Raw genomic sequence first — 15,682 nt, forward strand, 5'->3', positions numbered from 1 at the left:
AAAATTTTTTTAATTTTTAATTTTTTATGAATATAATTTATTGTCAGATTGGCTTCCATACAACACCCAGTGCGCATCCCAACAAGTGCCCTCCTCAGTGCCCATCACCCATTTTCCCCTCTCCTGCCCCCCCATCCACACTCAGTTTGTTCTCTGTATTAAAGAGTCTCTTATGGTTTGCCTCCCTCCCTCTCTGTTTGCAACTATTTTTCCCCTTCCCCTCCCCCATGGGCTTCTGTTCAGTTTCTCAAGATCCGAATATGAATGAAAACATATCTCTGACTGACTTATTTCACTCAGCATAATACCTTCCAGTTCCATCCAAGTTGCTGCAAATGGCATGATTTCGTTCTTTCTCATTGCCAAGTAGTATTCCATTGTATAGATAAACCACATCTTGATCCATTCGTCAGTTGATGGTCATTTAGGCTCTTTCCATGATTGGGCTATTGCTGACATTACTGCTATGAACATTGGGGTCCATGTGCCCCTATGCATCAGCACTCCTGTATCCCTTGGGTAAATTTCTAGCTGTGTTATTGCTGGGTCATAGGGGAGTTCTATTAATTTTTTGAGGAACCTCCACACTGTTTTCCAGAGTGGCTGCACCAGTTTGCATTCCCACCAACAGCTTGGCCTAAACACCGGTTTCCGTTCAAGACAGGAATCAGCTGCTCCTCCTCTCTTGTCATGAGCCACCCGGGGGCCATCATGAACTTGACACCATCGTGCCTCAAACAGTGACACCATCGTGCACCATCTCACTTCCAAAGGAGATATCGTGGGAACTCAAACCTCTGTCTCAAGTTCAGCTGCCTGCTTTCTGCACCTGCATAGGCTGCCCCCACACCCACTCCTGACAGCAGATGCCTCCTGGTAATGCCGACGTGGCTAAGTGTCAACCGAGGGGCAGACCTGTGGAAGGACGTCCTTATGAGGGCACAGTACCCACTGTCCATCTCCTGCATCCGTTTCCCAGGCACTGGATGGCCCGCACGGTGTCCGATTCCTAGCGACTCCCGATGTAACAAGATCATTCCCCGTGTGAAGTGTGCGGCCTTTGCCCAGTGCCTGTGGGTCATGTTCATGGAGCACCTCTCCCGGGAAGACTCTCTCTTGCAAGACCCTGGAGTGCAGGCTATCCTCTGTCCCCAAGCCATCATCTGCATGGCTCATTCTCTCAAGACAACCGGAGCACATGTTTGTGTGGATGAAGACGCAGCCCGTGAAGAAGGCGAGGCAGTAAACTTCCTGAGAAGGCAGAGGTGCGTCCGAGGCTGTGGCGGAGGAGCCGGCCAGGGCCAGCGGCACAGAGCCTTCCATAGAGGACGAGGAGGCCGCGGGCGCGAGACAGACGCGATGAGTCATTCTGGATTGAGGAGCCAGAAGCAGAAGTACACAGCCTTCATTTCCAATGTGAGGATGGGAATATATGCTGAGACTCTGGTGAGGCAGAAGTGAAGCCCTGGAAGCCGTCCGGAGGGCTGCAGGAGCCAGCGCGAGAGAAAGGGCTGCGCGGAGGCACACGGCACATGCAGGGACATCTGCCCAGAGGCGCTGGCATCATCCGAGCAAGAGATATGGAAACCTGAACTAGATGCTGGAGATGGAGCCAGTGAGAGCGGAGGGGGCCGATGGACTCGGCAGACACAGATTAAAACCAAACCAAACCAAAACAAAAAACCTATTTTTTTTTCCTATTTCTCCACATCCTCGTCCACATCTGTAGTTTCCTGATTTGTTCATTTTTTTAATGTTTATTTTTTAAGTATTTATTTTTGAGAGAGACAGAGTGTGAGTGGGAGAGGAGCAGAGAGAGGAGACACAGAATCTGAAGCAGGCCGCAGGCTCTGAGCAGTCAACACAGAGCCCGATTTGAGGCTGGAAACAACAAACTGTGAGATCATGACCTGAGCTGAAGTCAGATGATCAGCTGACTGAGCCACCCAGGTGCCTCCTGATAGAATTAAAGGTAAAACATATTAGTAATTAAAAGCATACCATATTGGTGAAAGGAAGAATTCACAAAGAAATATCTGTTAACCCACTTTTTAAGCACCTAATACTTTTTTTGAGGTTTATGTATAGAGTAAGAACTAATTGGAATAAAGAAAAAAATGCACAAATCTATAATTATAGAAGGCAACCTTTACACTTTTGTTAGAAGTCAAAATCATTAAGTGAAAAAGATATAGAAGACTTGAGTAATATAGTTAACAAGGATTCATAATTTAAAAAAATATTTTTATTTATTTTTGGGAGACAGAAAGACAGAGTGCAAGCAGGGGAGGGACAGAAAAAGAAGGAGACACAATCGGAAGGAGGCTGCAGTCTCTGAGCTGTCAGCACAGAGCCTGATGCGGGGCTCAAACCCACAAAACCTAGGATCATGACCTGTGCTAGAGTCAGACACCTAACTGACTGAGCCACCCAGGTGCCCCACAAGCATTCATAACTTAATAGCTATGCAGTTGATCCTCAAATAACATAGGGTTAGGGCACTGACTTCTGCGCAGCCAAAAATCTGCCTATTACTTTTGACTTCTCTAAAACTTAATTACTAATATGCTGCTGTTAACTGGAAGCCTTACTGATAATATAAACAGTTAATTAACATACACTTTATATATTATATGTATTATATGCTCTATTCTTACCATCAAGTAAGCTAGAAAAAAGAAAATGTTATTAAGAAAATCACAAGAAAGAGAAAATACATTTACAGTACGGTGCTGCATTTATTTTAAAAAATGCTTAACAATGGACCTGTGCAGTTCGAACCTGTGTTGTTCAAGGGTGAACTATATATCTAATTCTGCTTTCAACAGAGAATATGCATTCTTTTCAATAGCACATGCAAAGTGAATAAAAATTGACAATATATTAGGCTACAAAGGAAGTGTCAACAAGGTGCAAAAATTGGATATCAGACATACCACAGTAATTAACTAAAATGAAAAATTGAAATAAAAATGAGGGATAGATAAAACAAAATACAAGTAATCCATATATCTTGACATACTAATTTCACACATATCAAAAACACACCTCTAGGTAATTCATGGGACACAGAAAAAATAAAAATGGAGATGCAAAATATTTGGAATCAAATGACAACTAAAGAAATATGTTTGAAATTCATGAGATACAGATAAGGCACTCGGAGGAGAACTTACAAGCTTATATATGTTTATTAACTACAAAGAAAAATGGGAAAAAATTAAGCTTTCAGGTAGAAAAGGAATGGCAAAACAAACCTAAAAGAAATAGAATGAGGAAAATAAAATGATAAAAGCAGAAATTGATGGTGAAAAGTTTTGTGTCTTTCACAAAACCATGAACATCTTTTTAAAAGAATTATAACATAGGTAAGAGAAGAGCAAACTGAAATAACTTTTAAGAATAAAAAAACTAACAGAAATAACTACAGGTGAAATAATAATTTCAAAATAAGTACTATGAGCAACTAAATACTAATAAAGTCAAATGGATTATTTTTTCAGAAAATATAAACCACCAAAATTTGCCCAGGAAATCTATATTTCTGATTCTTTTTGACTATTTCAAGCATGAAAAATGGACTCTTTCATGTGACTGGAGCTAGAGAATATTATGCTAAGTGAAATAAATCAGCCAGAGAAAGACAAATACCATATGATTTCACTCATATGTGGAATTTAAGAAACAAAACAAACAGCAAAGTGGAAAAAAAAGAGAGGCAATCCAAAAAACAGACTCTTAACTAGAGAACAAACTGATGGTTTCCAGAGGGGAGGTGGGTGTGGGGATGGTTTAATTAGGTAATGGGGATTAAGGAGTGAATTGTGATGAACACTGGGTGTTGTATGGAAATGTCGAATCACTGTATCATACACCTGAAACTAATATTACGCTATACGTTAATTAACTGGAATTTAAAAAGAAACTTTAAAAATAATTAATAAAAAGAAAACTAGATCAATTTTACTATGAATACAGAGGTGCAAATATCTTTTATTTTTTAGTTTTATTTCCATTCATTCATTTATTATTTATTTTTTAATTTTTTAAAAATATTTTTATTTATTTCTAGGAGAGAGAGAGAGAGAGAGAGACAGCGTGAGCAGGGGAGGGTCAGAGAGAGAGGGAGACACAGACTCTGATATAGGCTCCAGGCTCTGAGCTGGCAGTCAGCACAGAGCCCGACGCGGGGCTGGAACCCACGAACCGCGAGATCATGACCTAAGCAAAAGTTGGATGCTTAACCGACTAAGCCACCCAGGTGCCCCTCATTTATTTATTATTTAGAGAGAGAACACGTGCTGGGGAGACAGGCAGAGGGAGAGAGAGAATCTTATGCAGGCTCCATTCTCAGTGTGGAGCCCGAGGTGGGGTTTGATCACATGACCATGAGATTGTGATCTTTGTCAAAATCGAGAGTCAGACACTTAACATACTGAGCCATCTAGGCACTCCTATTATGTTAAAGATTTTTTTTCCAGAGGTGCAAATATCCTAATAAAATAATAGCGTATCAAATATAGGAGAGTGTCAAATATATTTCATAAGGACTAAATAAAGTTTACCAGATGATTGCCAGATCAGTTCGACCTTTGAAAATCAATGAATATAATTCATAAAATAATTTGAAAAAAAAAAAGGAGACCATCCCTATAATTATCTCAATGGATTGAAAAGAGCATTTGGTAAAATACAAAACTCACTTGTAAAAATTCTCAGTAAACTATGAATAGAAGGAAACTTCTTTAATCTGATACAGGTTATTTAACAGAAAACTATAGCAAACGCTATGAAACATTGTAGAAAGATAACATTGATAAGACAAGGATGCCTGCTATCATTACTAATATTTCATAGCCCTAATCAGTAAGAAATGAAGTATCAGTTCCACTTCTAGATAGGTACTCAGAAGAATCAGAAACAAGATCTTAAAGAGATAATTCCATACTTATATTCATAGCAGCATTTTTCACAATAGCTGAAAACGTGGAAATAACTAAGATGTCCAAAGACAGATGAGTTAATAAACAAAATATGGTTTATGCATACAATAGATCTTATTCAGCCTCAGAAAGGAATGAAATTCTGATACATACTATAACATGGATGAACCTTGAAAACACACTGAATGAACTAAGCCAAACACAAATGACAAATATTGTATGATTCCACTTATTTGAGGTACCTAGATCATCTAAATTCATAGTGAGAGAAAAATAGAACTAGTTGCTAGGAACTGGGGGTAAGGAGAATGGATAGTTATTGTTTCATGGATACCGAGTTTCACTTTAGGAGAATGGAAAAGTTCTGGGGATGGATGGTGTGATGGCTACACAACAATATGAATGTGCTAATGCCACTGAGCTGTATACCTAAAAATAATTAAAATAGTAAATTTTATGTGTATTTCACTACAAAAAAGAAGGAGATATATATATATGGAAATGGAAGATAATTTATGTATTGGTTTCAGACAAAATTTACTGAAGAAAATTGACATAAAAAAATAAGGTACAAGATAGCCAAATACACAATAAACATAAAAAAATGAGTAACTTCCCATGTAATAGAAATTGTGAATTCAAAAATTAAACAGAAAAATCACATGTATATTAACAACAAAAATATAAAATGTCCTCAAGTACGGCTAATGAAAAAGTGCAATATCTTTCTAGGAAAAAGTTTTAAAAAATTTGCAGAAGGACATAAAAGAAAAGTTGAATAAATTGAGAAATATGTTAAGATGGCAGTTAGTCTCTATATTAGTTTAAACATTTTAATGCAGTTCCTTTTACAATCCTTGAAGGATTTTCTGTAGAATCTGATAAAATTTATAGTTAATGTAGAAGCATAAATATATAAGAAAAGCCAACATATCTTTGGAATAGAAGAACAAAGTGAGTAGATATTGGCCCCCAGTGATCTACACATTTATTAAATTTTAATTAAAACATGGTATGGAGTGGCACCTGGGTGGCTCAATTCAGGTCATGATCTCACAGTTCATGAGTTTGAGGCCAGCATTGGGCTTGCTGCTGTCTGCTCAGAGCCGGCTTGGAGCCTCTATCCCCCTCTCTCTTTGTCCCTCCTTTGTTCATGTGCTATCTCTCAAAAATGAATAAACGTTTTTTTTTTAAAAAGTTAGAATAAAACATGGTATGGAAAAGCAAAGAAACAATGGACTAGAGGAGAAAACCAAGAACAGACTTATCTATAAATGGGTTTTTGGAATATGCTAGAGGTAGTGTTTCAAATACATGGGGAGAGACTATTATTGAAAGTGGCATGGGATAATTTTCTGATATGATAAAACCAAATAGATAACTCTATAGAGAAAATCAAATCATACCTCACAGAAAAATGAATTCCAGTTGGATAAAAGACTTAACCCACAACCACACTCAAACTGAAAGGCTCTTAAATTTTTGAAGAAGATAAAGGAGAAAGAAAAATAAATTTTTACTTATAGTAGAAGAAGCGTTCTTGAATCTTTCCCTAAAAACTGACAAAATTACATCAGAGAAAATAGACTTTAAAATAATTGGGGCACCTGGGTGGCTCAGTCGGTTAAGTGTCTGACTTCAGCTCGGGTCATGATCCACGGTTTGTGGGTTCGAGCCCCACATTGGGCTCTGTGCTGATGGCTAGCTCAGAGCCTGGAGCCTGTTTCAGATTCTGTATCTCCCTCTCTCTCTGACCCTTCCCTACTCTCTATCTCTATCTCTCTCTCTCAGAAATAAATAAAAAAACTTAAAAAGTTTAAAATAATTACTATAATAAGAGACAAAGAAGGGCATTATTTAATGATAAAGGGGTCAATCCAGCAAGAGAATATATTTGTAAATAGTTATGCACCCAACATAGAAGCACTTAAATGTGTAAAGCAAATATTAACAGGCCTAAAGGAAGAAATAGTAATACAATAATAGTAGGGGATGTTAGTATTCCATTTACATCGATGAATAGATAATCCAATCAGAAAATCAATAAGGAGACATAGTTTTAAATGACACATTAGACTAGATGGACCTAACATATTTACAGAACAATCCATCCAAAAGGAACAGAATATACATTCTTCACACGTGTGCATGGAACATTCTCCAGGACAGATCATATGTTAGGCCACAAAAGAAGTCTTAATACATTTAAGAGGATTGAAATCTTATCAAGCATCTTTTCCAGCCACACTGGTATGAAACTAGAAATTAATTAAATGAAGAAAAATTGGAAAATTCACAGATATTTGTAGATTAAGCATTTAATTAAACAACTGAACAATAAGTAGGTGAAGGAAGAAATCAAAAGACAAATTTAAAAAAATACCTTGAGACAAACGGCCATGGAAATATACTAAAGTTTATGGGATACAACAAAATAAGTTCTAAGAGAGAAAATCTTAGCAATAAATTCCTACCTCAAGAAATAAGAAAAATCTCAAACAAGGAACCTAATTTTACACCTCAAAGAACTTGAAAAGGAAGGACAAATGAAACCTAAAGTTAGTAAAAGGAAGAAAATAAAGATCAGAACAGAGATAAATGAAATAGAAACTTAGAAGAGATCAATGAAACTGAGAGCTAGTTCTCTGAAAAAAATAAACAAAATCAACAAACATTTAGCTAAGCTTATTAAGAAAAAAAGAGAGAGGACTGATATAAAATTAGAAATGAAAGAGAGGTTACAACTGATACCACAGAAATACAAAAGATCACATGAATAATTATATGCCAAGAAATTGAACAACCTAGGAGAAATGGATAAATTCCTAGGAACATACAACCTACCAAGACTGAATCATAATGAAACAGAAAGTCTGAATGGACTGATTATATAAGGAGGTTGAATTAATAATAAAGAAATCTACCAACAAACAAAAGTATACGGCAAGATAGCTTCACTACCAAACATTCAAAAAAGACTTAATATGAGTCTTTCTCAAACCCTTCCAGAAAATAGAAGACTCTTCCAAATTCATTCTTTCAGGCTAGCATTACTCTGGTACCAAAACCAGACAATGACACCACTAGAAAGGAGAATTACAGGCCAATATTCCTGATGAACATAGATGCCAAAATCCTCAACAAAATATTAGGAAACGAAATCCAACAATACATTAAAAGGATCATTCACTGTGACCATGTGGGATTTATGATAGAGGAGCCAAGAAAATATTTTGGGGAAAGGATAGTTTATTAAATGGCACTGGAAGAATTGGACAGCTACATGCAAAAGAATGAAACTGGATCACTATATTACACCTTACATAGATTTTAAATCAAAATGGATTAAAGATTTGAGTGTAAGATCTGAAACCATAAAACTCCTAGGGGGAAAAAACATAGGCAGTAAGTTCCTTGACATAGGTCTTGATGATGATGTTTTGAATCTTACACTAAAAAGCAACAAAAGTGAAAAGAAACAAGTGGGACTACATCAAGCTAAAAACCTGTACAGCAAAGGAAGCCATCAAAGGAATGAAAAGGCAACATATTGAATGGGAGTAAATATTTGCAAATTATATATTTGATAAGGGATTAATATCTACAATATATAAATAATTCATAAAATTCAATAGCAAAATAACTGATTTGGAAATGGGCAGAAGATCTGAATAGCCATTTTTCCAAAGAAGATATACAGATGGAAAACAGACACATGAAAAGATGCTCTACATCAGTAATCATCAATGACATATCACCTCACATCTGTTAGAATGGGAATGACCAAAAAGATAAGAAATTTGACAAGCCAGAAGGGAGGGGCATGAAATATTGAACATGCTGAATGGGAAGAATATGCAGCCAAGAGTACTTTATCCATCAAGGGTATCATCATTATAGAAGGAGAGGTGAAGAGTTTCCCAGACAAACAAAAACTAAAGGAGTTCATGCCCACTAAAATAGCTCTGCAAGACATACTAAAGAGGACTCTGAGTGGGAAGGAAAGTCTAAAAGTGACAAAGACTAGAAAGGAACAGAGAAAATCTCCAGAAACAATGACAAAACAAGTAATACAATGGTATTAAATTCATATCTATCAATAATCACTCTGAATATAAATAGACTAAATGCTCCAAAAGACAGGTTGTAAGAATGGATTATTTAAAAAACCCAAAACCTATCTATATGCTGCCTACAAGAGACTCATTTTAGACCTAAAGACACCTGCAGATTGAAAGTGAGGGGACAGCAAAGCATTTATCATGCAAGTGGATGTCAAACGAAAGCCAGAGTAGCCATACTTAAATAAACAAGCAAGATTTTAAACCAAGATATAACAAGAGATGAAGAAGGGCACTATATCATAATAAAGGGCACTATCCAACATGAAGATCTAACAATTGTAACTATGTATGCCCTCACCTTGGAGCATCCAAATACATAAAACAATTAATAACAAGCATAAAGGAACTCATTGATGCCATAATAGTGGGGGGGCTTTAAAACCCCATTTACATCAATGGACAGGTCATCTAAGCAGAAAATCAACAAGGAAACAATGGCTTTGAATGACATTGAACCACATGGACTTTTTTTTTTTTTTTTTGAGAGATTGAGGGAGAGAAAGGCAGAAGGAGAAGGCAGGGGAAGAGAATCTTAAGTAGGCTCCATGCCCGGTGTGGAGCCTGATGCAGGGCTCAATCTCACAACCGTGAGATCATGACCTGAGCCAAAATCAAGAGTCAGATACTTAACTGACTGAGCTACCAGGTGCTCCTAGGACCAGATGAACTTAAAAGATATTCAGAACATTTCATTTTAAAGCAGCAGATTACATATTCTTTTCAAGTGCACATGGGACGTTCTCCAGAATAAATCACACACTAGGTCACAAATCAGGCTTCAACAAGTACAAAAAGATTGATATTATACCATGCATATTTTCTGACCACAATGCTATGAAACATGAAGTCTACCACAAGAAAAATTGGAAAGGCCATAAATCCATGGAGGTTAAACAATATGCTACTGAAGAATGAATGGACAACCAGGAAATTAAGGAAGAAGTAAATACATGGAAAGAAATGAAAATGAAAACGTGATGGTTCAAAACCTTTGGGATGCAGCCAAAGCGATCATAAGAGGGACGTATATAGCAATACAGGTCTACATCAAGAAGCAAGGAAAGTCTCAAATATACAACCTAACCCTACCTAAAGGAGCTAGAGAAAGGACAACAAAGCCTTAACCTAGCATAAGAAGGGAAATAATAAAGATTAGAGCAGAAATAAATTATATAGAAACCAGAAAAACCAAACATACAAAACAAACAAAACCCCACAGTAGAACATATCAATGAAACTGGGAGCTGGTTCTTGGAAAGAATTAATAAAATTGATAAACCCCTAGCCAGACTTATTAAAAAGAAGAGAAAGGACCCAAATAATAGAATCACAAATGAGAGAGGAGAGATCACAGCCAATACCACAGAAATACAATTATAAGAGAATATTATGAAAAATTATATGCCAACAAATTGGGCAATGGACAGAATGGATAAATTCCTAGAAACATATAAACTACCAAAACTGAAAAAAGAACAAGTAGAAAATTTGGATAGACCAATAACCAGCAAAGAAATTGAATCAGTAATCAAAAATCTCCCAACAAACAAAAGTTCAGGGCCAAATGGTTCTCAGGGGAATTCTACCAGACATTTAGAGAAGAGTTATAATACCTGTACTTCTCAAACTCTTTCAAAAAAAAGAAAGAAAGAAAGAAAGAAAGAAAGAAAGAAAGAAAGAAAGAAAGAAAGAAAGAAATGGAAGGAAAACTTCCAAACTCATTATTTGAGGTCAGCATTACCTTGATTCCAAAACCAAAGATCCCACTAAAGAGGATAATTACAGGCCAATATTCCTGATGAAAGTGGATGCAAAAAATCTCAACAAGGTAATAGCAAATCAAATTCAACAGCACATTAAAATAATTATTCACTATGATCAAGTGGGATTTATTCCTGGGCTGTAGGGCTGGTTCAATATTCACAAATCAATCAATGTGATACACCACATTAATAAAAGAAAGGATAAGAACCATATGATTCTCCCAATAGATTTTTAAAAAAGCATTTGATAAAATATGGCATCAGTTCTTGATAAAAACCTTCTATAAAGTAGGGATAGAGGGAATATACCTCAACATCATAAAGACCATATATGAAAGACCCACAGCTAATATCATCCTCAATGGGGAAAAGCTGAGAGTTTTTCCTGTACAGGGATGTCCACTCTCACCACAGTTATTTAATGTAGTGTTGGAAGTCCTAGTCTCAGCAATGGACAATAAAAATAAATAAAAGGCATCCAAATCAGCAAGGAAGAAGTCAGACTTTTTACTAGTTGAAGATGACCTGTTACTCTATAAAGAAAACCAGAAGACTCTACCAAAAAATAGATTAGAACTGGTACATGAATTTGATAAGCTCTGATCAAGAAAATGTGGTATATATATCCAATGGAATAGTACTCATCCATCAAAAAGAATGAAATCTTGCCATTTCAATGATGTGGATGAATCTAGAGTGCATTATGCTAAGAAAAATAAGTCAGAAAAAAAAATACCATATGATTTTACTCATATATAGAATTTAAGAAATAAAACACGAACATGGGGCAAAAAAAAGGGAGGCAACCAAGAAACAGACTCTTAACTGGAGAGACTAATGAGGGCTCCTGGAGGAGAGGTGCCATGAGGGGATGGAGTAAATGAGTGATGGTTATTAAAGAAGGCACTTACTGTGATGAGCACCAGGTGTTTGTTGTATGTAAGTGATGCGTTGCTAAATTCTACACCTGAAACTAATATTACACTGTATGTTGACTAACTGGAATTTAAATAAAAACTTGAGAAAGAAGGGCAGATGGGTGGCTCAGTTGGTTAAGTGTCCAGCTCTTGATTTTGGCTCAGGTTGTGATCCTACTGTCGTGAGATCAAGCCTTGCATTGGGCTTGTGCCAAGCATGGATCCTTCTTGGGATTCTCTCTGTCCATCTGTCTCTGCCGCTCCCCTGCTCATGCCCCCCTCACTCTCTCTCTCTCAAAATACATAAATAAACATTTATTTTAAAAAACTTCAGAAAGAAAAAAGGAGTGAAATCTTGCCATTTTGACAACATAGAGGGAACCTAGAGGCATTATGCTAAGTGAAGTAAGTCATACAGAGAAAGATAAATACTATATGTAGAAAATAAACAAATGAGTGAATGAATGAATGAATTCCAGGCTCATAGACACACGGAAAAGACTGGTGGTTGCCAGAAGTGGGAGCTGAAGGTAAGTGGTGGAAGAAATTGGTGAAGTGTCAAATAAATGTTCATCTATGGTCAAGCGTTGTGAATAGTAAGTATTCAGTACTTCCTTATGTTTGGGATGACTTATTTTCTTTATTTATACCTAGTAGTTGATGGTAATGGCAAAAAAAAAAAAAGAAGAAGAAGAAGGAAAGAAAAGAAAGAAGAAAAGAAAACCCAACAAGGCAATAAAATTTAGAAAAGACACTAACACTGGTATTCAGCAAAATGCAAATTAAAATGATGAGAGATGCTTTATTTACCTAAAAGATTGATAAAACTCCCATAGCTGATAATATGAAGATTTGACCCAGAGTTGGGAAAAGGGAGCCTCTAATAGGAATGTAAATTGGTAGTTACTTAGAGGTTGATTTGGCAATATCTATTAAATTTAAAATTCAGTTGCACACACCCTATGTGCCAATAATTTCATTTCTAGGACTCCACCCTAAGGAATATACAAGCATGGACAAGGAGACAAGGGCACGATATTATTGCAGCATTGTTTGTAATACTAATAAACTCCAAACAACTTAAATGCCCACCAATAGATGAATGGCCGAATTAAAATTTAGCATATCCATATCATGGAAGTCTATATAGCAATTAAAAAGAACAAACTAGATTTATATAAATCAACATCTCCACAAACATTCAGTGAAAAATATATAATGAGGGGCGCCTGGATGGCTAATCGGTTAAGCGTCTGACTTTCGCTTAGGTCATGATCTTGCAGTTCGTGGGTTCGAGCCCCGTATCGGGCTCTGTGCTGACTGCCAGCTCAGAGCCTGGAGCCTGTTTCAGTCTGTGACTCCCTCTCTCTCTGACCCTCCCCTGCTCACGCTGTCTCTCTCTCTCTCTCTCTTCTAGAAATAAATAAAAAACATTTTAAAAAAAGAAAAATATATAATGAAAATCAATAAATACAGTATGACAGCTTTTATATAAACACACACACTAAATATTATGTATTTTCTCTGTGTCTCTGTTTATGTGTGTAAAAATATTTTTAAGTTATCTGGAAGGAATCAAGATCAACTAGCCAGTGATTATTCCTGGGGAGGGAAGGAAAGGGATTGATCTGGGATGAAGGTCAAGAGAGACTAGGTTTATACACAAGTATTCTAATTTTTAAAAGTAAAAATGTATTTTTGTATTATTTCATAATTAAAATAAATTTCAAAAACAGTTGCTATTATTTTGTGGTATATTTCCATTGAAATAATGCATTGTATGCACTGATGATTTGCACAGTAGCTTTTATGCTTATGTCTTGATGTGAGTTTTACTTATAATAGTAAAGTGACTCATTGTACTAGCAGGCTTGCATGTTTATATAATATGCAGGTATATGAAAAATAAGAAAAAATATTGAGACTACTTAAAAAGCTGGGCTCCCATGTTGAATTCTCTTTTAACCTCAGTCTATACCTACAAAAATCCATTTCTCTTTGTTTCTCTTTCCAAAAAGACAGACTATGGTAGAAAAAGCCCTGGGCTGGGATATGGCCTGCAGCTTTGTTCTGATTAAGCAGTTAATACTTATTAGTTGTATGAGATTGGGATTTACTTTCCCCAAACATAAAAACAAAGGGGTTATCATGGGGTCTCTAACCTGGCAAAATCTATGAATGGACTTTTCAGGATCCCTGAAATTATAGGGAAAAATCGTGTGTAGGTAGGGATGTGCATTTTTTTTTGACAGGGAGGGCATTTGGGGGAGAGAGTCTTAAATGGTTCTGGAACAACAAAAATAGCAGAAGGTTTAGAGCCATTGATCCAGATGATCTTCATTGTCCTTTTCAGCTATGACACTCTGTTAAAGGTAATCACTGAGACTCTTTTATATTGACCGTCTTTTTCTTTTTCCACTCATCAAACTCCTAAAACAGACAAAAACAGTTTAAAAGTTTCATCAATTAAAAAATAAAGACCAATAATACTTAATTCTTAAAGTCAATCTGATTATTAAATGGAACAATCCATGTAAAGCCCTTTACCACAATCTGCACATAGATGTAAGCTAACAACAGGTTTGTTTTTGTTTTTTTTTTAAAGAGTTGTAATGGAATTTGTTAGTGTTAAAACAGCAGCCTTGATTCCTTACACCAGTAAATAAGCTAGTCCTGTGGATTTTTATCTCCTTGGAGAACTGTGATCAATTGTGAAGTAGTTAACGTTTAGGGCTGGGAAGCTCTGAAAAGTGAGCTCTGAGATTAAGAAAATCAGTTAAAACCCAATGAAATGAGAGTTTAGCTTTTTCTAGAACTTGGAAAATGATAGGCATTCAATCAATATTAGTTTTGCCAAAGTTTGGCTTTGTATTCCAAATTTCCTCACTTTTCTTACCTAGAGGATCCAAGACCTAGAAAGCTTATTCAAAACCCTACAACAAAGAATAGAATTATGTGTTTTGAATTGCTTGCTAAAATTTTCTATGGTAGTGTTCGCCAAATGCCTTGGGGTACGTATGAAGGAAGTCACAGTGTATTCTTTTCATCTTAATACTAAAACATTATTTTTTTTTCAGTCATGCTTTCACAAGTGTATAGTAGAGTTTTCCAGAAGCAGAGTATAACAAACAAAAATTATTAAAAAATAATTCTAATACTTGTTAGGTCTCTTAAAGTATGTAAAGGAATTAAATCATGAGTCCATCATAACACTTCTTAAAAATTCCTTCTGTGTTTCATTTCTTTCTTATTCTATAGTTGGCTCCAAACTTTTCTGTGTATATTTAGTACTTTTGTGAGTGTAAAAGTGAGTTGTTTTAGACTTTATTTTTAATCAATATTTTAAAGGATGCATGTATATCATTTATAAAAGTCAAGCAATACAGAAAATTATAAAAGAGAACAGCAATAAAATCATCACCAATTCTATCATATGAAAATAATGTTAACTTTCACTAAGATGTTAACAATTTTACATAGTATTTTAAGTTTTATTCATATTTGACTTACCAATTTTTATAAAGTAAAAATGAAGATAAGTTTATTTTACATACTAATAATGTCTATAAGATTCTCTAAGGATAAGAAGAAAAGAATGTGAACAATATTGGGATTATAATAAATGTTTTTTCAAATTATGTTTCCCAAATGTTGGTAATATTAATTTGTTCCTACCCACTGTGAGAAATGAAGAGATCAGTATACTTATACTTTTTCTCTTTCTCCTTCCTCTTCACTAGTTTTGATGGATATTATTTTTACTTTGTTAGGAGTTTTAAAAAAATATTCTGTTGTTTTCTGCATTCAAAATTCTCTCAGATTTTTTACTATTGTAATGCATGTCTGAGTTGCCTGTATTAGTCTTTAAGAAGTATTTTTATAATATTTATTTATTGAGAGAGCGAGGGGAAGGGGCCAGGAGAGAGAGGTATAGA

General features: G+C 35.7%; 1 protein-coding gene across 1 annotated transcript in view; it reads right to left on the reverse strand.

Annotated features, from left to right (window-relative positions):
* Positions 1 to 1,364: 1,364 nt before the first annotated feature.
* LOC144238740 (filaggrin-2-like) overlaps positions 1,365 to 15,682 on the reverse strand; it is a 40,590-nt gene continuing 26,272 nt past the window's right edge. Inside the window, 1 exon segment of the mRNA XM_077772617.1 lies at positions 1,365 to 1,600. Coding sequence (XP_077628743.1) covers positions 1,365 to 1,600 — 236 coding nt within the window.

This window comes from Crocuta crocuta, unplaced genomic scaffold (genome assembly GCF_008692635.1).
Source record: "Crocuta crocuta isolate KB4526 unplaced genomic scaffold, BGI_CrCroc_1.0 scaffold415, whole genome shotgun sequence".
In the NCBI taxonomy this organism is placed as follows: domain Eukaryota; kingdom Metazoa; phylum Chordata; class Mammalia; order Carnivora; family Hyaenidae; genus Crocuta; species Crocuta crocuta.